The sequence below is a fragment of the Talpa occidentalis genome, unplaced genomic scaffold (assembly GCF_014898055.3).
Source record: "Talpa occidentalis isolate TD23 unplaced genomic scaffold, MPIMG_talOcc4v2.1, whole genome shotgun sequence".
NCBI classification, from domain to species: domain Eukaryota; kingdom Metazoa; phylum Chordata; class Mammalia; order Eulipotyphla; family Talpidae; genus Talpa; species Talpa occidentalis.
The window spans coordinates 145,337,642-145,364,915 of NW_026555331.1; the positions used below are offsets into that span (position 1 = coordinate 145,337,642).

Here is a 27,274-nt window from a genome sequence, read left to right on the forward strand (position 1 = left end):
CACCACCACCACAATCGCCTTCACCAGGCACCCGAGCATCCTACAGAGGGGCCATATGTCAAGGCAGACATCAAAGTGATTCAAAGAAAAAGTGCACACACATCACCGGTTTCCTTAGCTTATATGGGGAATCCCAGGAAAGTCCTACACTGGAAGTTGTTATTATGAAAACAACCACATAAGCACCTTATTCTTTCAGTTAGCCTTGACTGGACCAGGAACTGAAGCAGAAGCTGAGGTCTCCCCTGTCCAGGCAGGGTCTTGAAAGTAGGTAGTCGCGGGCATCCCTGGTGGCGCAGTGGTTAAGCGCCAGTACTATAAGGCTATCAGCTGCCACTGCGGCATGAGTATGATCCCCAGCCAGGGAGGTGACCCACATGGCACAGTAGACCTCTCCTGTCTCGCCCACTGCTCCCCTCAGCAGTGAGCTTCAGTTGGTCTGCCTGTTCTTTTCCCCACTCTGTCTCTAGTGAATCTTCTCACCGACCCCCGCCCCGCACCTCTGGCCTGTACCCCAATTCTTGTATTCATAAATAAATAAATCTTTAAAAAAAAGAAAGTAGGTAGTCTCAAGTGTTCCCAGGAGACAAGCACTGAGCTGCCTCATGTCACTGCTGAACTTCATGGCAAGTGAGATCTGTACTCATTTGGGATCTTGTCATTATAAAGCTGAGTTCCAAGCCCATCCACTAAGAAGAGTAAACAGCCAGCCAGTAACCAGATGATGCATATCAAGCACTCTAAGAAATGCTGAAATGTAACTTTGAGACTTTAAATATTTATTACAGGAAACTGTTAAATGCTTGTCATGGAAAATTGTATCGGTTAAAGCCTGATTTTTCCAGGAAGCGTGTTGATGATTAACTCTACGACATCGCTGAACCAGCTCTAGTCAAGTCAACCTGTTATCAAAGTCTGCAGATACTCTTAAAATTCGGAACAGAGCTAAAGGCAAGTTTCCACTTTGTCAAATGTATTACAATGGACATATAGGGATGCTAACTGGTTCATTTTTTAAATAATGCAAGCTCTTGGGGTTGTCTCAATTTTCACAATACTCTGGGAAGGAACTTCACACAAGGCAGAGGAACAGCAGGTGTAAAGTAAGGCTGTGATTCTCAGGACTTCTTAGTGTTTTCTAAGAGCATTGACTGTGGACTTGCAGAAAGGATCTGCCGTGAAAAAATGTTCATGATATTTCAAGTGTGATGGAGATTATGAATTAAAATGCACTACTTGGTCCTCTCTGGTGACTCAAGGGGTTAAGCACCACACTATGAAGCTGTCCGCAGCCTCTGCAGCACGAGTTCAATCTCCCGGTGGCCAGGGAGCAACCCACATGGCGCAGTAGACCTCTCCTGTCTCGCCCGCTGCTCCCCTCAGCAGAGTCCTTTGGTCAATCTGCTGGTTCTGTTCCCCGCTCTGTCTCTGGTAGATCCTCTCACCCCCTGCATCTCTGGCCTGTACCCCAGTTCTTGTATGCATAAATAAATAAATCTTTTTTTCAAAAAAAGATACCATTTTCATAGACTGCTGTATTTTCCCAGTTTTGTCAGTAAACAGATACTGCTTTCATAATAAAAAAAAATCTATGTTGGGAAAGAAAAAAAAGTTAAGGAAAAGATCAGTGCCTTGTTAAGCCCCGGGTAAAAAGTCCAAGCATTGGAAGGAAACCACCAAAATATGCAAAGAATTTACCTTTGACCAGGAGTTGTATGCTGGATTTTGACCCTTATTTACAACCCATCTTTCCTTGCATATCATAAGAATAGGTTCTGTGACATACTTTTTTTTTTTTAATATTCTACTTATAACCTCAAAGAGATGAGGTGAGACATTTCATGGACACCCACCTCGTTGTCACTCTTCTGGGACAGCAGGCGTCTCTCATTGAGCACCATCCAAAGGGCCGCCAGGAGCATCACAGTTCCATGGCCGCAGTCTCCAAACATCACCGCAAACAGGAAGGGGAACGTGACGATGGTGTAGGGAGCTGGAGGTGAGAGCCGCGGCAGCCTGAGTGTCCCAGCATCCTTTGGGCCCCCGTCAGACATTTCTCTAGCACCACTCCAGGATCCACACAATCCCTGGGTCTGTCTGATTCTCTCTTCCCTCACACCCCACCCTGCACTTACCGAGGTCCCGTACGAGCTCAGTCTCAGTCTCTACAAGCTGATGTTATCATTCTCCACTCTACAGATGAGCTGAGTTTTGAAGCCGCTAACTGACTTGCCCAAGATAACAAATTTAATGGCATTTTAAGCCAATATTCTCTCTAAGTGTTTTCCATAATCAATACTACCATTTGTGTCTGTTTCCCGACCATCCACGTGAGCCACAAGCATCTCCAGCAGATACGCAGCCTATGGGGTCTCTGCACTGCTGATCACAAGCTCGCTTGGCACCCAGCACAGCTTATGGAAAGGACAACTGGTTGACCCCTTTGCTTTACAAACCAGGCTAGCAGGATCCCACAGCTTGGGTCACTAGGAAGCAAGTCTTTTGAGTCCAAGTTCTGCAAAGTCCCTCTCCCTTACAACAACTACAGGACCGTGAAAATGCCTGGAGATGCCCTCCCTGAACTGGTGAAAGAAACAAGAATTGACTTTGGCTGCCTGAGGAAGTTCATATTTAAGGGAGAACTGGTGAATGCTAAACAAAGAGCAGCTTTTTCAGAAGACCTTATAGGGCGATAAGAAAGATCTTAGGAATGTCACAAGGCTTAGGAATTCACCTTCTAGGTCACCTCAGGGGTAAATCTTACCCAATTCTTTTATCCAAGCTGCCCAGCTGTGCAACGACACATCAGGCCCCTTACCTGGGTTTATCTCCCGGTAATTGCCTACGCCATAGGCATCTACAATATTCTGGAAGCCAGCTGTGAATTTATTGGTCCTGTTAAATGTGGGAGGATCCGCTTTAGATTGCACTGCAGTCATGATGGGGACCACAGAGGAGCCACTGAGTTGCTGCAAAAGGAACACACACAAGGTAAAAAAGAGAGCCTCTTACTAAGAGTCAGAACATGGGTGAACTTGGGAAGAATTCTTGACCGCTGAGACCCATGATTTCATCTGTAAAAGTTAAAACCTTCCTAATACTTATCTAGTTTATCTGCAAGAATGTTCCTTCTGGTAATTTCCACTCTCCTGCTCCTGAAACACAGGTGTTACACCAAAGTTCTAGACCTTCTACTCCTCCCTCAAGAGCCCATCCCCTTTTCTAATTTCATCCCTCATCTTCCAAATGGCACTGACCCTACCCCCATTTCAATTCTTTTTTTTTTTTAATGAAGTACCATTGTTTTACATCCTTGTTCATTTTTTCACAGTACAGGATTTCTCTCCTCAGGTGTGGTCACCGTAGCTCTCCCACCACCAAGCACCTGTAATTCTCCACCATGTGCAACTGCTCGACCCCCTCACCCCTTCCCACCCTTCCCCTCCCCCTGCATGCCTCAAATCTAGGTTTAGTTTTCCAGGGTTGGTCTTAATGTTGGTCTTGGTCTGACCCTTGGTTCGGTTTCTCTATATCCCACATTTAAATGACACCATCCGGCATTTCTTTCTCCTTCTGGCTTATTTCACTTAGCATAACCCCTTCCGGCTCCATTCCAAATTTCAATTCTTTTTTAATTACCCGTCTAGACTTTGAAACTCTCATGCTTCAACAACCCCACATAATCTAGGAACCTAAAACTGAATTCAACTCAGGCCAAAGCCACGTCTTCCCTTCACTTCCCTGTTCCTTCAGAGTTCTCTAGATTCCTGGAGCCTTGGAACCATCAACATGTCCCTTATGCTCCAATCAATCCCAAATCTTGCTGTGGTCCCTTTTAATTTTTTTTTAAAGATTTATTTATTTATGCAGACAAGAGCTGGGGTACAGGCCAGAGATTGGGGGGGGGGTGGTTAAGAGGATCCACCAGAGACAGAGTGGGGAACAGAACAGGCAGACTGAGTGAAATACACTGCTGAGGGGAGCAGTGGGCGAGTCAGGAGAGGTCTGCTGCACCATGTGGGTTTTTCCCTGGCTGGCCGGGGATCAAAATTGTGCTGCAGAGGCTGTGGATTGCTTCATAGTGCGGTGTTTAACCTCTTGCGCCACCAGGGAGGCCCCTGGTCCCTTTTAAAATCCATCCCACATTCCCACTCCCACAGGTACCACCTCCACCCAAGTCTCACCATCTTGCTGCAGTCTCTTTCCCTTCCATTTCTACTGCCTAATCTTTCTTTTAACAAAACAAACAAAGAGTACAACTTTGGTCATGTTACCTTCCTACTCAAAAATCTTCAAAGGTTTCCTGTTTGTTAGAGAATGAAATCAAGGCTCTTTAGTCTAATAAGCCAGACTCCACTGCAATATTGACTTAATCCTCCAGTCACATCTTCAACCCCCACTTCTCTCCATGGAAACCAGCCACCTCCACACCAGACGTTTCTCTTCCTCACTTACCCAAGACTAGCAACTCTCCAGGCTCACCCCTGAGAACCTTCTGGTCACTTCACACTCCAACAGCAGTTAATGTCTGCACGCTTGGGGCTAGCACCAGCTAAATGGGTGTTCATGGTCCTGAACGCTTTGTGGCATCAATTCTCCTCACACTGTCATGAAGTAGGGGTCACCACAAACCCCACTTTACAGGTGAGGAAACGAAGGCACAGAGAGGTCAAGTCACTTCCCAAGGTCACACAGCAAGTGGAGGAATTCCTTATTAGAGGTCTTTCATGCGTGTGCCTCCTGTGGGCAAGAACTGTGACTCTCTTTTCTTTTTACCTGCCCCCAGCAGCTGACGTACTGCCTGACATAAGTTGTTTTTTTTTTTTAAAGATTTATTTATTTATTTATTTATACAAGCACTGGGTACAGTCAGAAGCACGGGAGGGTGAGAGAATTCACCAGAGCCAGAGCAGAGAGCAGAACAGGCAGACTGATGAAGAAATACACTGCTGAGGGGAGCAGCGGGCGGCAGGAGAGGTCTGCGCGCCATGTGGGACCCTCGCCCAGTGGCCGGGGATGGGACCGGCGCTGCAGAGGCTGCGGGCAGCTTCGCAACCCAGCGCTCAACCGCTGTACCACCAGGGGAGGCCCCTGACATAAGTATTTTTTTGCTTACTGTGATGATTTTGATAGCTCTCCCCTTGACGTTTCCTCTTTATCTCCTACCCATTCAGGCTCATCTACTGCTATCTGGGGAAGAACATCGGTTATGTCAGAGGACTGAAGAAACCATGGGCATAGCCCTAAGGAGGCCGGTGGCTCCTCCCCGCTACATGGATACTGTGCCATCAAAGCCCAGAGTGAGGACCCCGCCTGATGGCCCCGCAGCCGTCTCCACACTGCAGAGAAGGGTCACGTGAGGATCATGGGAACAAAGCCACAGCCCTTGCCGGCTCTGTAGCTCTTCAGGCACAGCCCAGCAGCCTCTCCCATTTTTTGACCCGGCTACTCCCTCTCTCCAGCCACTGAACTCCAGGTGGCCCCTCCTCACCTCTCTTCACCTGCTCACTGACGGATCTTCATGGTTCAGCCCTGGAATCACTTCCTCCCAGAAGCCCTCCCCAGTCTGGAGGAAAGGTTCTCTTTAAGTGCCCCGTTGAGGTGGCTGCTGGGTCATACTCTAATTAGAGTATGTGGGTTAAAAGGGCAATTCCTGGATTTAAATCCTGCCTCTTGACTGCAGGCTGTGGCCAAGTTACTTCTTTCTGCGGCCAGTCTCCTCACCTGTACAGAGAGGATCAAGATAGCTGCTGCCTCGCAGCCACTCCCACCTCAAGGGCTTCACCGCCAGGCCTTCAGCCCAAGAGCTTTTCCTCCCTCCGACCCCTCAATCTTCCCAAGACATTTTGGGAAGTCTCTTCCAAGGCCCCCTATACCGAGGAGCCTTCTCAGACAACAGCCCTATCACAGCATTGCAAGACCTAACATCCCAAGTGTCGCCCTGACATCTTTCAGCCTCTCAGGAACTCCAAAGCCATGAGTTCCTGGCGCTCACCACCTCTGCCTCCCAGTTAGCTCTCCCTCGCCCAGAGCAGCCGCACCCTGCCCTGTCTTCAGCTTAATGGACGTCATTTCCCAGCCTCCCAGGGAAATTATTCAACAAGCTAATCACATCTGCCCATGGAAGCCAGGGACAGCCCCCTCCTGCCATCATGCTGTTTCCTACAAACATCATGGCATGTGGTACCCCCGCCCCCACCATCAGCTCTGAGCGAATGTGACTGATATATCACTGCCAATCTCATTAGGTATTGTGGGTTCACCCACCTTCTACCATCTAAGGTGAATGTTCCGTCTTCACCACTAAGATAGCATCAGAAGAAGCCCCACTCCCTACCCAGCCAGCTATGACCCTGTTCTACTTCCTGCCCGCCAGGCATCACCACATGACATCATGTTAGTTATGGACAAGTCTGTGTCCCTTTCCAGAAAGTCTATCAGGACAGGGCCTGCTCTGCTAGTGGATCCTTAGATGAGCTCCTGGTGCCCAGTGACACCTAGAGAGATGGATGGAGAGAGCTGTGAGAATTAAAATAGGCAGGTGCACACTTAGCACTGCGGCTGGCTCACAGTGGGCAATGCATGCATTTGGGCAACTGGTTACTGGTGCCTGGTTATGTGTCTCTCCAGCTAGACCATCAGGAAGCAAAGCACACTATCTGCAGGCACCGCTAGTCCGCGGACTGGCACATCCTCGTCTCTCTCTCACACTGAGGATCAAAGACACATCAAATGCTCGTTACACACCCAGAAGAAAAGGTGATTCAGGCTGTGCCCTCACACTGGCTTGAGGACTGAAGATACAAAGGCAACACTCCTACCAGGAGTTCATGTAGCTCGGGCCAACAGCCTGACCAGGCAGGGCGTGCCTCCCCTGGCCAGCCTGCGCCCCGCCACTCACCGCGCCCTGCTCTAGGGACCTCTTGATGCGCGCGGCGTCAGCCACTGGGAACCAGATCTCAGCAATGATGCACTGCTGGGTGACATCGATGTTGCACATGTTCAGGATGTGGTAGACGGCCTTCATCTTCTGTACCTTGATGGCCCAGGAGTGCCAGTTGGCAGCCGCTTCTTGCAGGAGGCGCTGACGGTGAGACTCCGTTTGTGTTATGACCTGGGCAAAAAACACACAGAAGAACCAGGAACATTCATGGGGAGGTTTGGCCATGTGGCAAAAATGATTCTTTGGCCAGAGCAGCTTCCCAGCCCTCTGCTATCTCCCTGGGCTGCAGCTCCACACTATGTACTTGACTCGCCCTCCTAGAGGGGAAAGCCCTTAAGCAAAGGTTGTATCTTCCCTTTCTTCAAAAGTCTTCACTGTACCATTGTTATGGGTTGAACTGTGTCCCCCAGAAGACAGGTCAAGGTCATGAGACCCTAAATCCAGGACCTCTCCTGTCTCACCCACTGCTTCCCTCAGCAGTGTATTTCCATCGATCTGCCTGTTCTGTTTCCCGCTCTGACTCTGGTGAATCCTCTCTCTCTCTCTCTCTCTCTCTCTCTCTCACACACACACACACACACACACACACACACACACACACACCCCTCTGGCCTATACCCCAGCTCTTGTGTGCATAAATAAATCTTCAAAAATAAAAAAACTGTGAACATGACCTTGTTTGGAATGTGCAGAGGTGATCAAGTTAAGATGAGACTGCACTGGAGTAGGGGGAGACAGGGCTGTGGCCTCATAAGGAATGTGGACACTGAGGGACCAGGAACAAACGCCCGCGTGATTGGGAAGCAGAGATAGGCATTGACAGAGCAACGAACACCAAAATTGCCAACAAGTTCCGGAGCCAGGGAGATGGCTTGGTTTGGCCAGGCTGCTAGACCAAAGAGCAGAAACGGGGCTTATAAACAACAGAAACTTATTTCTCACAGCTCTAGAGGCTGGGAGTTTCCTGGCCAGCCCAGCCCCTCTTCTGTGTCAGAGACTTCAAATTCCAGCTTCACAGGGTGAAGCCTGCCCTGGGGCCTAATCCCTTTCAGGAAAGAGCTGCCCAAATCACCTACTCAATTCCCAAAGGCCACACCTTCTTATACCATCACTTTGGGCATTGGGTTTTTGAGTAAGAATTTTGGTTGAGACACAAACATTCAGACCAAGGCAGCAAGGGGTCTTCCTGTGCCTTCCGGTGCCTCCTGAGGAGGGAACCTGCCTTTCAGACTTGGGGCCTCCAGAACGGTGAGAGAGAAAATCTCTGGTTTTGAAGCAACTCAGTTTGTGACACTTTATTAGAGCAGCCCCAGGAGGTAAATACACACATGAAAATGCTTTAAACACATGATCTTGTCAATAAATGACAAGTGGGTTAATGAATGAAGGGATGAAAAGACATTTGGCCCACAGAGAACCTGCTGAATGGAATGTCTGTCTGGTGATGATAACAATTAGGGTAAATCTTCAGTGAGCTTTACCTGTGGCTACCCATGTCATACAAATATAAGCAAAAGTGTAGTTTAATTTCTTTTCTATTTGCCTTGGAAAGTTTGCATAAAACCTATCATGGGGTATTTGGTGGAAAGAATTTCCAGGGCAGTTCTTCAGGTAAACAAAGTGTCCTTGTTAAGTAACAACAGAAGAATAGTGAGGATTAAACATACTTTTCTGGAAAGGTAAAATTGTCCATTAACTTTAGAGTTTTGAAACACACACACATACACACACCCTAATTACTAAGCAGTTATTGAAAATCTGGAACAACAGCTTCTAAAAATTAAATTTAATTAAAATGAAATACATACAAATAAGGGGCCTCCTTGGTGGTGCAAGGGGTTAAGTCTCAGCACTATCAAGCTATCACCAGCCACTGCTGCATGAGTTCGATCCCCCGCCAGGGAGTTCACACTCTTAGCACAGTAGACCTCTCCTGTCTCACCTGCTGCTCACCTCAGCAGCTTACCTCAGTAGATCTATCTGTTCTGCTCCCCACTCTGTCTCTGGTGAATCCTCTCACCCCCATACCACTAGACTACACCCCAGTCCTTATATGCACAAATAAATAAAAATAAATCTTTAAAATAAATGAAATACAAATAAAACTTCAGTCCCTTAGTTGCATGGGCCATGTTTCAAGCACTCAGTGACCACATATGGCTCGTGGCTCTGGCATTGGGCTCACAGGTTAGGTGACACTTCCACCCCCACAGAAAGTTCTCTTGGACTGGTGAGGGAGATCTAGAATATACAATTTAGTGCAGGTCCAGCTGCTTTTAGGGACTACTTTCAAAGCTGCTGCGATGAGATGTGGTATATACGCACAATGGAATACCACTCAGCCATCAAAAAAGATAAACTCATGCCATGTGCAGCAACACAAATGGAGCTGGAAGGGATGAAGCTAAGTGAAATAAGGCGGAAGGAGAAAGACAAACACCGAATGGTGTCACTGATATGTGTAAGATAGAGAAAAGAAACTAAGAGTTCAAGAAAGACTAGCTTAAAAACTAACCCTTGAGGGCCTCCCCTGGTGGCGCAGCATTTGAGCGCTAGGCTGTGAAGCTGCCCGCAGCCTCAGCAGCGTCGTTTGGATCGCTGGCGAGGGTCCCACAAGGCGCGCAGACCTCTCCTGCCGCGCCCGCTTCTCCCCTCACCAGTGTACTTAGTCAGTCTGCCTGCTCTGCTCTCCCCTCTGGCTCTGGTGAATTCTCTCACCCTCCCGCGCTTCTGACTGTACCCAGTGCTTGTATAAATAAATAAATAAATCTTTAAAAAAAAAAACAAAAAACTAACCCTTGATAGCTGACTCAGAACTGAAGCCCCAAGCAAGGAGGTGGAGTAAGAATCAAGAAGGAAGGAAGCACCATGGGTTTGGTGGTGGGTGTACTACGTTGGTAAAACCTGATAAGGTATCCAAATATGACCTCAATTAAAAATAAATGAATAAATACTTTTTTAAATTGATAAAATAAAGTTTCATATAAGGAGGTAAACAAGCTGCTGTGACAGACAAAAGCATTCTGGTAAGTGCTGGGTGCAACCCCACGACAGGTGATGACAGACTTGACGAGCGCATGTGAACTTGGGTGTGTTGACTGTGATGATGAGTCTAGAGTCACTATTTTTAGAGATTCATTGGTGGGTGCAAAGAACCAGGCAATTCAATGGAAAAAGAAATGGTCAAACTGGTTGGTCAGCTCAGTTGGCTATTTAATTGGTTGCAGATGCAGCCTCCCAGGGCTGGGGTGGCCGCCCAAGGCTGACTAGGGCTGGGGCCCATTCTCTGCCTTGCAGAATCGCCACCTCCAGCTTGTTGAATTGCTTCTAATTATGAAACGTTGTTCAGCAGCGGTGGACCATGCCTTCCAGGCAGCCTTTGAGCAAGGGCCCTGGGGTCAGGGCTTGTATATGCAAAGAACAGAGGAAGCCCATCTGTAGAGCCTCCCTCGACACCCCAAGGGACACCCCACTCACAGTGATTAAATCTTCCAGCCTCGTGTTGACACCAGCGAGCATCTCTCTGCGCTCCGCCGCTGGCTCTGGGCAGGGGTAGATGGTGGCTCGAAACCTGTGTTCAACACATTGCGAGGACATGTGGGTGGTTGCTGAGAAACCTGCTGCACCTCCACATGTGCTGAGCCACCCTCTGCGGGCTCCAGACACCTTTCCTAGAATTCCTAGAATCAGCATCTCCTTGGCAGTCAGAAAGAGTCCCAGTTCCAAGGATCCCCAATGCGTCATTTGCAGTATTTGAATTAAGCTGTGCTTCTAGAAAATGAATGAGCTTCATGCAGACCATGAAACCTGGGCATTGTATATAAGTAAGACTATAGGCTTGATTAGTCTCTTCTTCCCCCAGTGTGTTCTTGTCCTCTTTACTGAGTAGTTTCTCCTTCTGAAGGACCAGCGAGAGAGGATTCCATGAAATAAGAAACAATTTAGCATGCAGCTTGCCTGCTCTTTAGCAGCTGAGCAGGAATACACTGAAGTAGTTAAAATGTCTACTTCAGTTACCTTTAAATGCTGCTTATTCAAGTTCTCTCTGTTCCTGTTTCCACAGCTATTAAAAGACAATTTCATTTTTAACACTCTTCTCAAGGATGGGAAAGTTATTCTAAAACCCTAAAGAACCTCAAAGAAGCCCCCCCCGGGTGTATTCTGCACTGCCTGCAACTGACCCAAATCAGCCCTGCAGAGGTATCTGTCTCTCTTACCCATCACAAATCTTCTTGATTTTCTGTCTGAGCTGCTCCCCTTGATAAAATATGATAAATATATTCTTTTTAATTTCTTCTTTCTGGAAAATCAGAACAAGTAAAAAAATAGTAATTTTTCTTTCGGGTTAGAATCATAGAGATGTAAAGTCTTGGTTTTACAACATTTTATCATTTTTAAAAATGATCAATTTAACATTGGAAAACTTGGAGTCATCTCAGTTGATCTAAGCTCAGTTGGCAAATGTGGCCTGAAAGCCACAGTCTCGCTATGTGCTACACTAGCTGAACCACAGCTGGACCCCGTATTCCACAGAACGCTCTAGGCTTAAACCAGCATCCAGAAGAGGGGACCAGGACTCACAAGGCTGAAGATGAAATCAGCTGACCCAGCTCATCAGCATAAACTTGAACGCAACACCCACACTTCAGGGGTGAGTGGGTGTTTGATATTTAACAAAGACAAGGCCCTGTCTAATGTTTAACTCACTCAGTCATTATAGGCCAGAAGAACACTGATTAAAAAACATCCCCTACTGCAAGATTGCATGTATAAAACTCCCCTAAACAAATAAACACTGATTAAGGTGCTTTTTCCAGTCCAAGTTTGACAAGTCATGAGGAAACTCTATCTACCATAAGCATATATGCAAATGTTCCACTTTTACCGTAGCAAGTAATGGGTCGTTTTATTGGAATTTAGCTTGGAGTGGGCAGCAAAGGTAGTTATGAAATCCATTGTTGGAAAAGTTACACCATAGTCACGCTGGCCATTTGTCAGGGCACACTAAGAATCTCAGGAACACCCACACCCTTTAAGCGAGCAATCGTGTTTTCTTGAATTCAAATCATAGAGGAAATCAAAAAGAAAAGAAAAGAAATAACATGCCTGAAGGTACTCATCACGATGTCTATATTCTGGAAAGAATTGAAAATAATGTGTTCAAAAATAGTTAATGTCAACTGAATGGAAATATTAGGCATTGATTGAAAGTAATAAGAAGGGCCTCCCTGGCAGCACAGCAAGTTGAACGCAGCGCTGTGAAGCTGTCCGCAGCCTCCACGGCGCCAGTTCGATTCCTGGCCGGCTGGCGAGGGTCCCACATGGCGCAGCAGACCTCTCCTGTCTCTCCGCTGCTCCCCTCAGCAATGTGTTTCAGTCCTTCTGCCTGTTCTGCTCCCCGCTCTGTCTCTGGTGAATCCTCTCACTCTCCCACGCATCTGGCCTGTACCCCAGTGCTTGTATAAAAAAATAAATAAATCTTTAAAAAAAGAGAAAGTAATACAGAAGTAAGCCTTCCCAGATGCTTACTTTAGAAATACTCTCCTACCACCCTGGCTATTACATGTCAAAACATGATTATGAAAACTGATGATTCAATGTCAAGGTTTAAAATAATATTCAAGGACACACCATAATACAGGGAGAAACTTACAGTACCTAAAAGGAAGGCTGAAAAGATTGCCATGGTATTAGTATAACCATATGAAATTATACCTGCTGGTGGCAAAGAATTACAGAAGAACGGTACAAGAGAAAAATAAAAATAGAGACACTCAAGTGTTTATTTAATGAGCATGCTTCTATTTTAAATTTGACTATGAAATTGTTTTCCTTGAAATAAAACTTAAAATTAGCATGTTAGGCTCTATTCTAGAATAAAATTATGAGTCTTTTAGAAATAGCCTAGCTTCTTGGCATCGAAATGTAAGTGAATTTAAATGCTAACCAGAAGGGTGCCAGAACAAAACCCTCCAGAACTACAAAGGTGGTGTTTGAGGTATGGCCCCCCAGCAGAATCTGCATTTTAACAAGACCCTGGGTCACCCCAGGTTCGTGAGCACACTGAAGCACCACTGACCTAAATCAGGTCTTAGTTCTTTGCTTGGGTAGCACTAGCACAACTCAGTTTCTAGAAACCAGGGCAGTGAAGATCCTTGAAGGGTGAACACTCATGTGGTATTAAAAAGAATCAGTCCTTGAACTGACCTTTAAAGGTAATTTTACTGGCTTCCCTGGTAGTGCAAGGGGTTAAGACATAGCACTATGAAGCTATCCGCAGCCTCTGCAGCATGAGTTCGATCCCCAGCCAGGGAGATACCCACATGGCACAGCAGACCTCTTCTGTCTTGCCCGCTGCTCCCCTAAGCAGTATACTTCTGTCGATCTGCCTGTTCTGTTCCCCACTCTGTCTCTGTTGAATCCTCTCACCACCACCCCCATCTCTGGCCTGTACCCCAGCTCTTGTAGGCATAAATAAAAAATAATAATAAAGGTAATTTTAAAAAAGGAAAGGAAATGAGAAAAGAAAGGAGAAAGAGAGGACCTAGATAGTAGCTTCATAGAACCAGATTGAAAACTTGAGAGACTGAAACTCCTCTGGTGAGGAGCACAAGAAACTGAACAGAAGCTTTCTATGGCCCGAGACACCCACCGTGACGGGGTCCTCCAGAACCGTGTCCATCTCGCTGAACTTCAAGTAGATGTTCCCTCGGCAAACTCGCCACAGCAGCCTCTCGAAGGAAGCCATCCTCTCCCTGTTTATCACACCAGTTGTGAACCTGGGCAGACAGGAAAACTGAGGCAACTGAGGTGCAGGAAGAAGATGAGGATCTGACTCCGCTCTATCCGGCAGGGGTCACCAAGCCATGCCACATCCCAGTCCCAGCTTACTCGGAGGAGCCCCTGGTGACTTCTTGTTTCCTTTGCCATACTGAGGCGTCCTTAATCACCTCAACATTGTGTGTTCACTTACGGAATTAAATATATGCTAGACCATTCGTTAATGCATTGCAGCTAAAAGCAAATGGGCAAAACATTCAACAATGGTCTCTCTGCATTTTTACAAATAAAGTACTAAGGGCCTCCCTGGTGGTGCAAGGGGTTAAGACAGAAACTATGAAGCTAGCTGCAGCCTCTGCAGCATGAGTTCGATCCCCAGCCAGGGAGATTCCCACATGGTGCATCCGCTGCTCCCCTCAGCAGTGTACTTCTGTCAATCTGCCTACTCTGTTCCCCACTCTGTCTCTGGTGAATGCTCTCACCCTGCCACACACCTTTGGACTGTACCCCAGTTCTTGTATACATAAACAATCTTTTAAAAAAAAGCAAAGTACTAAAACTGAAACCTACACATTAATTTCTACACATCTCTACTTTTACCATCACCCAGTAGCTAGATCATTGCTAAGACAAATTTTTCATATTAACCTTCAAATGGTTACATTCATTAGTCTGGGACTAAATGTACATTGAGTCTCTGTTCGCTTTGATCCAATATTTTCAATATGCCTTTTTTTCTTCCCATCTCAAATTCAATGTCTATTGCCTCAAAAATAGCCCATTTATCACATAACAAACTAGCACTGCAAAACTCAACACTTACATCAATTTTGCCTGAACACTGAATGAAATCCCACCGCTTTGAATCACCACACCTTTGGGTGGGCATTATCATGTTCTACCAGCCCTACTTGTGGTTGACATGATGGTATAAACCACCTCTCTTCTACACACATTTCAAACTCCAAATCTATTCTACTAGCAAAGCAGTCTTTCAAAGAGAAGGAAAGACATCTACCCCACAGCCTTGTTCCAACGCCAGGGATCAACTGAGAAAACCCATCTGAATGATTCTCCCATCTTTCCCAGTGGGGATGAGCATGGCATGGACAGTGTCTCCACTGACAAGAGGGTAACACCACCTCCAACCCAACCAATCGCTAAACACCCTAGGGTTCTCTGTGTGGGGGCCTGGAAATCGTCCTCATTCCAGTGACATGTGCTCACTCACTCACTGGAGTGCCCAGGGAGATCCAGCACACACACTGAGCCATCTGCAAGTCATTTCAGAACACGGAGTTCTGAAATTATACTCACCCCAGCTTTCCAGACATGTACGCGGGCATTGCTCTCAACTCCAGGAGACCAGAAGTGTCTTCAGTAAAGAAGTCATCAGTCAAGTTGGTCTCCTTCTGAAAACCAGAGGACCATTACTTTCATTCAAATGTACTAAGGCTGGGCCTCCCTGGTGGTGCAAGGGATTAAGTCTCAGCACTAAGAAGCAATCTCCAGCCACTTGGCACGAGTTCGATCCCCAGCCAGGGAGCTGACCCACATGGTGCAGCAGACCTCTCCTTTCTTGCCCGCTGCTCCCCTCAGCAGTGCATTTCAGTCAATCCACCTGTTCTGTTCCCCACTCTGTCTCTGGTGAATCCTCTCACCACCCCCTACCTCTGGCCTACACCCCCCTCTTGTATGCAATAATAAATAAAATAAATGTACTGAGGTTTTCTTAAAAGCACCCACACCTCAAGGTTTTGTATGTAAACACTTTAACTTTCAGTCCTTAACTGTGAAACTTTCTACTTTCCACAAGAGTTTATAGCATTCAAAAATTAGAGTCCCCTTGCCAAATCAAAAATCTTCCCCAGACTTTCCTATCAAAACCCCAAACCTGCCCAACTAGCTGCTCTGCTTCCTTCTCACTTCCTCTCTCACCTGGTGAGTTGAGGCACCTCCTTCTTCACGGCACCATCAAGTTTTTGCCTTCAATTCAGCCAGCACTAGTTATTCCCCCAGACTCCCCTCTCGCCAAGGGATTAGCCCCGGGACAGACACAGAGTGATTAACCCATATTCCAAACCAGTCAGTTTTCCTAATGGAAATCTGAGGCTCTGGGAGGAGAGCCTTTCATAGCATCCCAATAATGACCTCGAAGAAGTCCTGGGTCTTCTTCAGGAGATGTTTGAGTTCAGTCAGTTCTAGGAAGCTTTTCTTCAAAGCCTGCTGGTTCTGGTTAGCTTCCTGTAACTCTCCTTCCAGTTTTTCTAGAACAGTCTACACAGGCAGGGAAAAGAGGTAAGTTGGGCAAGAAACACTATGACATTTCCTAGATATTAGCCACATCAGGTAATTAAATATTAGTTAAAAATCCAAAATATATGAAGGACCTGTGGTTATATAAACATAGAGCTGATAAGAATAAAGTCTGAAAACAAAAAAGTTAAGGTAGTTTTTGGTGAGGTGGCAGACTACTGGCAGATTTTTTTTTTTTTTCTGATTACTGTTTCCCCTGGGATTGTTATGGAAGGCTCTTTAGAAACACTAGAAGGCAAGGACCAGCAGTCAATTGTCCACTCAAGTTAGAAGGATTTTCCTTTCCAGGAATGAGGAATGTTCAACTGTTGAATCGAGCAATCAATCCCTGTGATCCACAGTAAGGCAAATAGTATTCTCATCATCTCATGTGGTTTTAATTTTCTTTATAATAAATAATAACCAGAAGGAAATCCTGAGTTCAGACTGCCGGCACTCACTTGACTGTCCCTTAGCTAACGAGTTATCTCTACAAATGTATGAGAGTATAGAATTTCAAACCAAATAGTCAGCCGATACTAAACTCATTTGGATGAATTGATTTTTTAAGGTCATCTCTGTCATAGATAACCAACTCAATTTGGAAACAAAAATACATATTGTCTGTTTAACAAACACAAGAATGTCTCCATGCTTATTAAGTTTCAATGTAATATCAAAGAAGAATATCCACAATTATTTGAAAAGGTTATGAAAATACCCTTCCCTTTTCCAACTCCATTTCTGTGCAAGACTGAATTATCTCTACCTGCTTCAAAAGAACAACACGGTTAGAGCAATTCAAAGCAGAAGCAGATGTGAGAAGCCAGTCTCCTATTAAGCTATGCATTTAAGAAATTTGCAAATAATATATATCTCACTCAAGTTTTTGTCTGGGAAAATACAGTTATTTTTCATTTTAAAAATGTTAACATGTAGGGCCTCCCTGGTGGCACAGGGGTTGGAGTTTCAGAGCTATCAAGCTATCACCAGCCACTGTGGCATGAGTTCAAATCCGGACAGGGAGCTACCCACATGGCACAGCAGACCTCTCCTGTCTCGCCTGCTGCTCCCCTCAGCAGTGTATTTCAGTAGATCTGCATGTTTTGCTCCCCACTCTGTCTCTGGTGAATCCTCTCACCCTCAGCACTTGTGGCCTACACCCCAGTTCTTGTATGTATAAAAAAATAAAAATAAATCTTATAAAAATGTTAACATGTAATGACATATTGTTACTTAAATGAATTAATAAATATTTTACAAGTTTTTTTTTTTTCTGTTTTAGACCCTATTGTCATTAATATCATTGAATAATATCCACATTGATAAAGCTCCTTGGGCCCCTCGATCATGTTTTAGAGTGTAAAGGTAACAGAGGTTAAGAGGCCTGAGAATTACTGAATTGGAGGCTAAATGATGAAAATGTAATCCTGCTCCCAAGACCCACAAGTATTCTAAGAAATGGGGTTCGTGTACCTTGGCATGTCAGAGAAGGCTTTAGAGACCAGGTGGGAATTAAACCGCATGGGGAGGTGTGGACAGATTTGAGAAGTAGGGCAGGGGGGCGGGGGATGCGGAACCCGGGAAAGGAACCTTGACTCCCAGCAGGAGCCACAGCATGAACAAGAGCTTAGAGGAGAGAAAGGAACAGGAAGAGAGCAAAGAGCAAGAACGGGATCAGCCCGCAGAGAGAGGTCGGGCCAGGAGAGCAGGCTTTGAAAGCCAGGTGGGGCCAGACATAGGTGACAAGGGAACATCCCACTTTCTTGAGCCAGGAAGTGGCAAGATGTAGCAACCACAGGACAGAAATGAAGCTGGTGGGCGGAGACAGGATGGGTAGAAATGGTGAAGGAGAAAGTTGGAAAACCCAGAAAACTTCTGCCGAAGCTCAGAAATAAGATCAGGGCAAAAGCTGAATCCACAGGAACAGGTGGAGGTGGTGGTGAGGCCGGGGCGGGGTGATTCACCGGACGGGGATTCCACCGGGACAGGACTGAAACTGGAGCTGACTTGATAGAGACTGATTCATTCTGGTTATAAACTTCCTCGCAAAATATCTAGGTTTTAATGTGACAACATCCAGAATAGTTTCAAGGGGAGTTGGCAGTAGCTCTGTTAGAGTAGCTAGATTTAGAGTACTGATAACTTCAAAAATTTTCAAGAATGTTCAATTATCTTAAAAGAAAAAAAGCAGGTAGAGATAAATCCAGCCCAGGAAGTCCTCCAGGCTCCTCCCTCAAGAGCCCTTTCTTCTATGACCATGAGAGGCTCCAGTTCTTCCCCAGGCTCTACAGGGCTTCTTGTGACCTAGCCCTCCCTGCCCTTTGACCTCCTCTCTCACCACCTCACCCCTCATTTGCACCACCTGCTCTAGAAGCTTCCGCAGGCATGGCCATGTTTCATTTCATGCCTGAGCATGGCAGGTGCTCAATGTTTTCTAAGAGGAAGCACAGAGACAAGAAGGAAGGGCGGAGGACCCCCACCAGCCATAATGTCCTTGGCTGAGGGGAACTGCTGTCTCTCACAGCTGATCTCAGGAGCCAGTATGGAGACAGACCTCAAGCTAGAATGGACTCCCTGCCGCCAACAGATAACTAGAAATCATCACATTGGATCCAGCAACTCTGCTTCTGGGTATTTATCCAAGGCAACAAATCACTACCTTGAAAAGACAGCTGTGCCCCGTGTTCACTGCAGCATTGTTCACAGTAGCCAAGACCAGCGCACAACTTACAGTCCGTTGATGGGTGACTGGACAAAGAGGTGGTATCTAGCCACAATGGAATAGTATTGAGCCCTGAAAAAGAAGGAACTCTACCATGGGCCTCAGCAGGGAGGCACCTTGAGGGCATTATGCCAAGTGGGATGAGTCAGACTGAGAAAGACAATCGAATGTGGTCTCACCCACATGTGGAATCTTAAGAAAAATCAAAACTGAGTTCATAGATACAGAGGACAGAGATACTGGTGGCGGCCAGAGGTGGGGTGTTGTCGATGAGTGAAGGTGGTCAAGGCTACAAACTTCCCTTACAAGATAAATAAGCCCTGGTGTGTGGCCTGAGGAGGGGGGAGGGCACGAGGGAGGAGGGTGCCAGGCAGGCGGGCAGGCAGGCATGAAGCTGTTTAAAAAATATATTCTTTCAATAGCTTTCGATAGCTTTAATGACCGAAAGAAATTGTTCTCATTAATTTTAAGAAAATAACTGTTCTTTATATACATGCAGAAGTTCACTCAGGAAAAAAAAATAAAAAATAAAAAATAAAAATATATATATATATTCTTTGTGGAATATCAAGCCAGTTCAGAGGCACCATATCGACAAGACTTCCATGCCTGTGAGAACCTTGTGCCCAGGGGAAACCGCTCCTGAAAGTGGGGCGAGCTTCCCCACTTTGGAATAAGAGCTCTCTCCTGGCTCACGAGGAAGGACTCCAAAAACCACGCAAGGGGAATCTCCTGGGGGTGCATCACTGCAAAGTGAGACACTGATGCCTGCACTCCACCCCACCCCCAGCAGGACCCATGAGAGGCATGCAGCCTGCCCCCAAATCCAGGCTTTGCGACCATCCTTTTGCAAAGTAGAGAAAAACCTACCTCCAGGCTAATCATTTCCCGTGGGAGAGGAGTCACTGGGTACTTCTCAGGCAACTGAACCACAATCTCATTTTGCATCTCATTTTCCAGAAAACCTGAGGATGAAACCCCAGCAGAGAGCTCAGGTCATAGTCTTTCTCTTACCCGAGAAATGGAGTCAGCTAAGCACCCTGAACTGCGCCCCCTCCCTGGGCCTGTCCTCATACCTGGCTCCCATCTCTGGCCCCCTACTAGCCCCATCCTGCCAGCTCTCTATCCTCCCACACACCAGCTCACATTAGACAATGTGCAGAAAACCCACTTACGGAGGATTCTCTCCAGCGACTCACACCTTCTGACTTCATTCACAAACTTCCTTTGGAAGCTGTTCACGTTCACATTTAACTAGCGCAGGGGAAAGAATGACAACACACGTTAGACGCCACAGCTGCCAACATGGTCTCTTAGGTCATTTAATTATTTTTTAAATAGAGAATGTTACTGGCGTTGCCTTAGGAATACGTTATGTCCATGCACAAGACAGGTGGGTTAGAGGCAACGCACACCACAATGTCCTTACCCTCAGTCCCACAAAGGCCTCGGCTCTGGCTGTCTTGCATTTCTAGGAGAATCACAGCTCCCCACCACCACCCCCAAGGTTTCCTTCCTTTCGTAGCTGCATTGGTTATCCAAGCGAGCCTCGGAATCCTCAGTGGAGCCATGAGCAGGAAAGGACTTTGAAAACCAGTTTCGTGCGATGCATTACGGTCATCAAACAAATTCAGTGCCTTTCTGTTGGTGACCCTCAGGTCAGGCCCCAAAAATGTTCCCAGGGACACCCCTATGTCAGGCGCTGTGCCAGGAACTAGGGATGCAAAGAATAAGACAAGATCTTTCTCGGCAGCAGTTTCATTTTGACTTTGAGTTTGGTGAGAAACTCAAATCCAATTTTCCATATTGGATCCCAAAGAACTTGGTGAGGAGCTCAATCATTGCTGGGAGGTGATACACTGACATAACACTCAAGGCCATCTAACCCTGAGATGTCACCCCAGGGCTGAGTCAAGAGGAGGAGATTTCTGTTCCCAGAACAACGGTTGATGACCCATGTGTCCTTTGGATATTCCCAAACGCTACCCAGGAAGCACAATGCAATGCAGTCTAGTGCCCCAATACAATGGCACCTACAGGTCCATCTTGCGACATGTAGCACAGCGTTCCTATAGAGGCTACACATGCAGGAAGGGAGAATATGTTTGCAAGTCACTTGCCCAAGGTCATAGCAAATTCTACCCAGAAGGACTTGCAGCACAGACCCCCATGCAGCCTGGCTTAAGGCTCTCCCCACACATCACTGTTCACTATCAAGCAGTGGAGACACATGCTCCACCCAGATCCCTCTGCTCGCCATCAAATGCGGTACTTACATCTTTGAACTGAACCAGCCCAAGCTCTCCGAGCTCAGCGACACAGCAGTAAGCAGCTTCCACCTGGAGAAACAGCTGTGACAAACACATCTCCTCGCTTCGAAACACGGACGCCATCTTGACGGAGCCTTGGGCTACAGAAGGAAAAGACATCTGAGCCAGCAAAGATGCAGAACCCTTAGCGTGGAATTTGTTTTTTAGCTGCATTAAAGTCCATCACAAATCCAACAAGAATCACTCCTAATTTTAAAAACATATGACCAAAGAAAGACAACACTTTCCATGACCTATTTGATAAGCAAAAGATTAAAAACTATGATTAAAGACTCATACTGTGGAGGGTCTAGGAAGCGAGAATTTTCACCGAGTCGTGGGGAAGGAAATAGTTGAAGTGTACATTTCTACAGTGTTTTGGAGAGTAGTTTGTCACTATCTATCACACTTTATATTACTCATACCGGGACCCAGATTTTCACTCTATTTTTGCAAACTTGGAGGTGTATGAAGAAAACAGATGCCCTGGGATGTTGCTAACACACATTTGCATTTCTAGGAGAATCAGTTCCCCACCACCACCAAGGTTTCCTTCCTTTCGCAGCGGCCTTGGTTATCCAATGCAGTATTTGTAATAAAGGAATCTTTTAGTTGCATTAAAGCCCAACAGGAAACAAATCCAACAAGACTCACTCCTGATTTAAAAAAATATATGAACACACGAACCCTGAGCGGGCGGGGGACAGGAAAGCCATCTGCACGTCCTCTATGTGGGAAAAGGGTCAGCATCTAGAACTATCAAAGAACCCCCCAAATTCCCCCTGACTGCCCAGCCAAATCGCATCCCCCGAAGTCCAGCCCGCTGGAAGAACATCACCCCTCCAGAGTAGGCCCCTTGCCCGCATTTCATTTTAAAGTGCATGAAGCGTCACTACCCGCCAGACAACAGGTTCACCCTCCTCTGTTTTCATCAGCCCTTCGTCCCAGTTTCCCTCAGGATCATGTCTAAAATCCTAGACTGGCCGGGCCTGCCTCTCCCTGCCGCCTCTCTCTGCTCAGCTGCTCTCCAAATCGGGGCAAGTTCCCCTGGAGACCAGCTGCCTCGGGAACCTCTGTGGGAGGTTCCCCTAAACCTGGAACCTCAAGACCTTCCACCTGCATCTCAGGCACCCGTGCAATTCTGCCATTTGAGTTTCAGCTCTAGGGTCCTGTTCCCCAAAGTCTCCGGCCCATCCCCAACACCCCAGTGAACTCAGAGCGCCCCCCACCCCGACCCCCCCAAAGGCTCCCTGGACGCAAATCACCTGCAGCCAGTGTCTGTGTCCCCTCCTGGCCAGGACAACCCTCGAGCTGGGCCCGTCCTGTTTCTCCTCCACTCCCCTGTCCAGCTCCAACGCAAGCGGGTGCCTAGCGTCTATTTCCCCATTTACTTACTAACGGGGGTCCCTCCCTCCAGAAAAGCTGCTCCAGTTTTGCTTGAAGCCGAACTGCCTTCTCACGCCGCCCTTTCTGCTCAGTGAGACTAAGTTCGCCTGGACCCGGGACAAGCGTCCCCAGACCCTTCCTACCGGCTCCGTCCAGCCGTCCCGGGGGGCGCGGGGCCGGGGCGCGCCTCTGGGGGGTCCTTCCTCCGCGGGGCCGGGCCGGGCCGGGGCGCAGCCCTGAGAGCGGCCGGCGGGCGAGCGGCGGGGCCGGGACTCGGCGGCGCGCGCGGCCCCTCCCGGCGGCTTCCCCTCCGCGGGCGCCCGCCGGGCCCGGAGGCGGCTCTGTTGTATCAACACCGGCCCGCCCGGGGTGAGGACGGACCTGCCCCGCCGGCCGGCCCGGCCCAAGCCCCCTCCCTCCCTCCCCGCCCCACCTGGGCCCGAGCCGCGACCTTGGGGCGCCCCCGCGAGCTGCGACTCTCTCCTCCCAGGACAGCAAGCTCCCCTCCCGCCCCCCGGGAGCGCCCAGGGCTGGGGACCGGGTGTCTGGAGGCCTAGAAGGAGACGAGCGTCCACCGGGTCCGAAACACAGCCAAGCGCACCTCGTTTTCATTGTAAAATGAAAATCGTTTTGGAAAAGCAAAGCAAAGCACGCGCACACATCAGTCACCTTCCAAAGCACCTCACTTTCAGGAAAGAAACAGCTGGGGCTTTCCAAATGCCCAGTGGCTAAAATGCAGCCGGCTTTTACACCAGGGAAAAAGCGCCCGGGCAGGGGTGCAGACCCTCCCTGGCGGGCTGACCCAGGGGCGCCAGCAGGAGCCAGGCGGGCAGGTGGGTTCCTCTGGCCCCTGTGCTGCTCTGCAGGGGCCTCTGACCTCACCCGAGAGAGTCTGGTGATCCCCACATGCACCCAGCCGGGGTGCCTGTAAAACAGAGCGGGTGTGGAGGGTGCTTTGTGCTGTTGTTGTTATTATTACTTGCTTATTATGAAAAAATTAGATCTTATTGGCCAAAGCTTGGCGAGGCATATAATGAACCCCAGGGATGCACCACTTAGTAAAGAATCTTGTATTATCTGCACCCCTCACCCCCTGGTCCTACACACCCACCCCAGATTATTCTGAAGCAAATCCTACATATCATGCTACTTCTTTCCAAAATTTCAGTATGTCCCTCTTACAGATAAGGATTTGCTGGTATGTTTATATTACATACACTTAATATTATGGTCACGCCTAAAATGCAACACTATTCCTCAGCATCTCATTACCTGTCTGTGTTCATATTTCCCAGGTTGTCTGAGATTTGCCTTTTTAAGCCCCTGGAGTGATTATTGTCCACCATCAAGTAAGAACCGATGCTATTGAGAACTCGGGGTACAGAATCATTGACCTGGAGAGACTCAGGGACCTGCAGGGTGTGGGAAGTTTGAGAACAGCAAAGATGCAGGTTTTGAACTTAGGGCAGTAGCAGAAGCAGGTGGCCTGTCATGAGGCTCTGCAGGAAATGGGCAGCAGGGGTCTCTAAGGAGGCAGAGCGTGGCCACATCCACCTGTTCACCCAAGAGTCCCGACTCACCTGGACCATTTTCCAAAGACTGAGCTCAGGATCAGAGAAGTAGAGCAGGAAGGTTGAAACTGAAAACTGCAACAGGAACCAGCTAAGTGGGTTCCGTCTCTCCCCTGCCCCCACTCTCCCCCTCTACCTGCCCTCTACCTGCCCTTCCCCTGCCCGTCTCTCTCTCTGCTCTTCACCCCAGCTGGGGCCTGCTGTGCCTATAGGTCAGTGGATGGATCTGGAGTTGTCAAATGTCCCAGTGCCCAGGAATCACTGGCAGCAGGTAGGAAAAAGTGCACATGAGCAGCATATGGAAAAAAATGTTCATCTTGATGATGTCAAGTGGACTCTACAGCCAAATTGCCTGCGTCAGAACCTTGCTCTGCCACTTACCGGAGAGCCTCATTGTCCTCATCTGCAAAACACAATAGGACGTTAGATACTTACTTAGAATGTGCTGTATAGGAAGGGACAGGACAGCTGAAGATTTGCTTTTTTTCCCCTGAAAGCCCCAAGTTGAAGGTGCAGACCAGCATATTCATGGCATGCTGGCAGGACTGGAAGTGAGCGCAATTTGTCTGGAAGGCAATTTACATGTTTCTGGATCCAATAATTTCACATGAGGAAGTCCATCTTTTTTTTTTTTTTTTTTTTTTTTTTTAATTTTCTAGAGGCATGTCTTATTTATTTATTTATTTATTGTTTGTTTGTTTGATACATGCACTGGGTACAGTCAGAAGCGTGGGAGGGTGAGAGAATTCACCAGAGCCAGAGCGGGGAGCAGAGCAGGCAGAAGGACCGAAGTACACTGCTGAGGGGAGCAGCGGGCGGCAGGAGAGGTCTGCGCGCCATGTGGGACCCTCCTCTGGTGGCCGGGGAGCAGCCGGGGATCGAACCGGCTGCAGAGGCTGCAGGCAGCTTCGCAACCCAGCGCTCAACCGCTGCGCCACCGGGGAGGCCCGGAAGTCCATCTTTAAAATATTCTTTAAAGAATGTAAAATAAAATTTAGCAACACTAATATGTATTGCAGCAATGTCTGCAGTAAGTGTGGAATTGTAAACAAGTTGAATCCTTGAATCCATTCAGCAGATATTGATTGAGAGTTTGTTATCTACGGCTGTTCTGGACTCTGAGGATAGGGCAGAAAATAAGGCACCTGATGCCCGCCCTCTATCCCCAAGCTGAGGTGCACACAACTAATCAATTAACAAGAAAGTGCAGATGTTGGAAACACAATCATAGAAAGGCATGTTTTAGACAAATGAAGAGAGGCTTCTTTTGGTAAGTAGATAAGATTTCTCTCCTATGCTGCTGGCATTGAGCTGAGGCTAGGCGGAGTTAAATAGCCTGCATTGCAATAAAATCGGGGGGGGGGGGGGGGGGGGGGCAGGGAGTATTCCAGGCAGCAGGAAAGGCATTTGGAGAGCAGAGGTAGGAGATTGTCTTCGGGGCAGCTAATCCATCTGTTCATTGCTTCCTGGTGCCGGACACTGTTCTCAGTGACCTCAGCACACATTTAAGTACTTTACACACATTAGCCCATTCAATCTTGTCAACCACCAGATGAGGCTGCTTGTTATTATTCTCATGTTATACAGGAGGAAATAGAGGCACAAAGAGACTAAGTAACCTAACAGGGTCTCAGTCACTCAAGACAGGCCATCTGACACCAGAGTCCTTGTTTGCAACTGCATGATATTGTCTTCATGGTCTGAAGAGGAAAAACGTGTTCAAGAAACAGAATGAGGCGAATGTACTAAAGGTACCAAAGTGACATCCCCAGGGTGATGTCAGAAAAGGTCAAGTGGGGAGCCTGAACTTCCAGCACATCCTGTGGTAACAAGTTACCTTTGTTAAGCCCCACTGGGTGGTATCAGAAGAGAGCTAATCAGAACTTTCACCACCACCCTTGGTAATGAGGTGACCCCCCCCCCATTAAGCATGACAGTCACATGAAGAGCAGAAACCAACGCGGATGGTATCAGTAGAGGTCTAGTGAGTAGAAGAACAAAATGGGAGAAACCACTCTACCCCATTTAAAGACCTACTGTACAGCTGCAGTAATCAAGATTGTGGTGTTGGTGGAAAGATAGAAAAATAGTTGAATGTCAGAAAATAGAGGACAGAAACGTAGCCCCACACAAGTCCCATCAACTGATATTTGACCAAAATGGGAGAGAAATTCAGAGGAGGATGGAGGGATGGTCTTTCCAACATGGTGCTGGAGCAATTGAACATCCACAGGCCAAAAATTGAAACAAGATCCAACCCTCACTCAATTACACAAAATTAACTCAAAACGGATTATAGGTCAATTGATACCATTGATGAAGCTTTTAGATGAAGCATAGTAGGACATCAAGTTAAAGACTGGAAGAAAATATTTATAAGACACCTATCTCATAAAGGACTCAGATCTAGAATTTATAGTTCTCAAACTTTAACAGCAGAAGAATCAAATGAGAAAATGAGAGAAAGACATGGAGGGACATAAGAGCAGAACACAGCAGCAAACAGGCTCATGGAAAGATGGTCACCATCACCAGCCACTAGGACAACACAAATTAAAGTCATGTTGGAATATAAGTGCATATCTAAACAGCTAAAATAATAAATAATGACGATCCCATATGTTAAACTGTGGAGAAACCAGATCACCTATGTGTTACTGGTGAGACTGGGAAAAATAGTAGCATCACTCTGGAAAATATTAGTACCATAACTGGTAAAGAGAAATGAAGCAGCCTCTATACAAGTCACATTCTGAATGTTCAAACATTTAATTTTTGTGACAAGTGTATATAAAATTTTGTAAAAAAAAAAAAAAAAAAAAAAAACACCGCAATCTTTGGGGGGATCTTAAGTTAGAAACCAATTAAATGTTCGATATTAGATTACTGATTAATTGATGCCTTTGCGGGATAGAAGGCAGGCAGTGCAGGTATGAAAAAGGCACCCAAGGGCCTCCCTGGTGGTGCAATGGGTTAAGACGCAACCTATGAAGCTATCTGCAGCCACTGCAGCACGAGTTCAATCCCCAGCCAGGGAGATACCCACATGGTGCAGCAGACCTCTCCTGTCTCACCCGCTGCTCCCCTCAGTAGTGTATTTCAGTCAATCCGCCTGTTCTGTTTCCCATTCTGTCTCTGGTGAATCCTCTCCCCCTTCCCCCACACCTCTGGCCTGTACCCTAGTTCTTGTATGCATAAATAAATAAATCTTTAAAAAAAAAAAAAACACTCTTCTCCAATTTGGCATTAAAAAAAAAGGCACCCA

At 47.2% G+C, this 27,274-nt stretch overlaps 1 protein-coding gene across 5 annotated transcripts in view; it reads right to left on the reverse strand.

The window, feature by feature from the left end:
- Positions 1-22,916, reverse strand: part of ATP6V0A4 (ATPase H+ transporting V0 subunit a4) — a 46,911-nt gene extending 23,995 nt beyond the window's left edge. The window contains exons 1-12 of one of the 5 annotated variants that reach the window (XM_037514190.2): positions 22,890-22,916; positions 21,020-21,153; positions 19,919-19,997; positions 19,614-19,708; positions 15,875-16,000; positions 15,041-15,135; positions 13,596-13,722; positions 11,161-11,243; positions 10,421-10,514; positions 6,902-7,114; positions 2,819-2,969; positions 1,854-1,993 (exon numbers count right to left, since the gene is read on the reverse strand). In XM_037514190.2, the coding sequence (XP_037370087.1) occupies positions 1,854-1,993; positions 2,819-2,969; positions 6,902-7,114; positions 10,421-10,514; positions 11,161-11,243; positions 13,596-13,722; positions 15,041-15,135; positions 15,875-16,000; positions 19,614-19,708; positions 19,919-19,997; positions 21,020-21,136 (1,320 nt within the window). In that variant the 5' untranslated portion in view covers positions 21,137-21,153; positions 22,890-22,916. The other 4 variants (XM_037514199.2, XM_037514206.2, XM_054692701.1 and 1 more) reach the window with 4 other exon arrangements.
- Between the last annotated feature and the right edge of the window lie 4,358 nt (positions 22,917-27,274).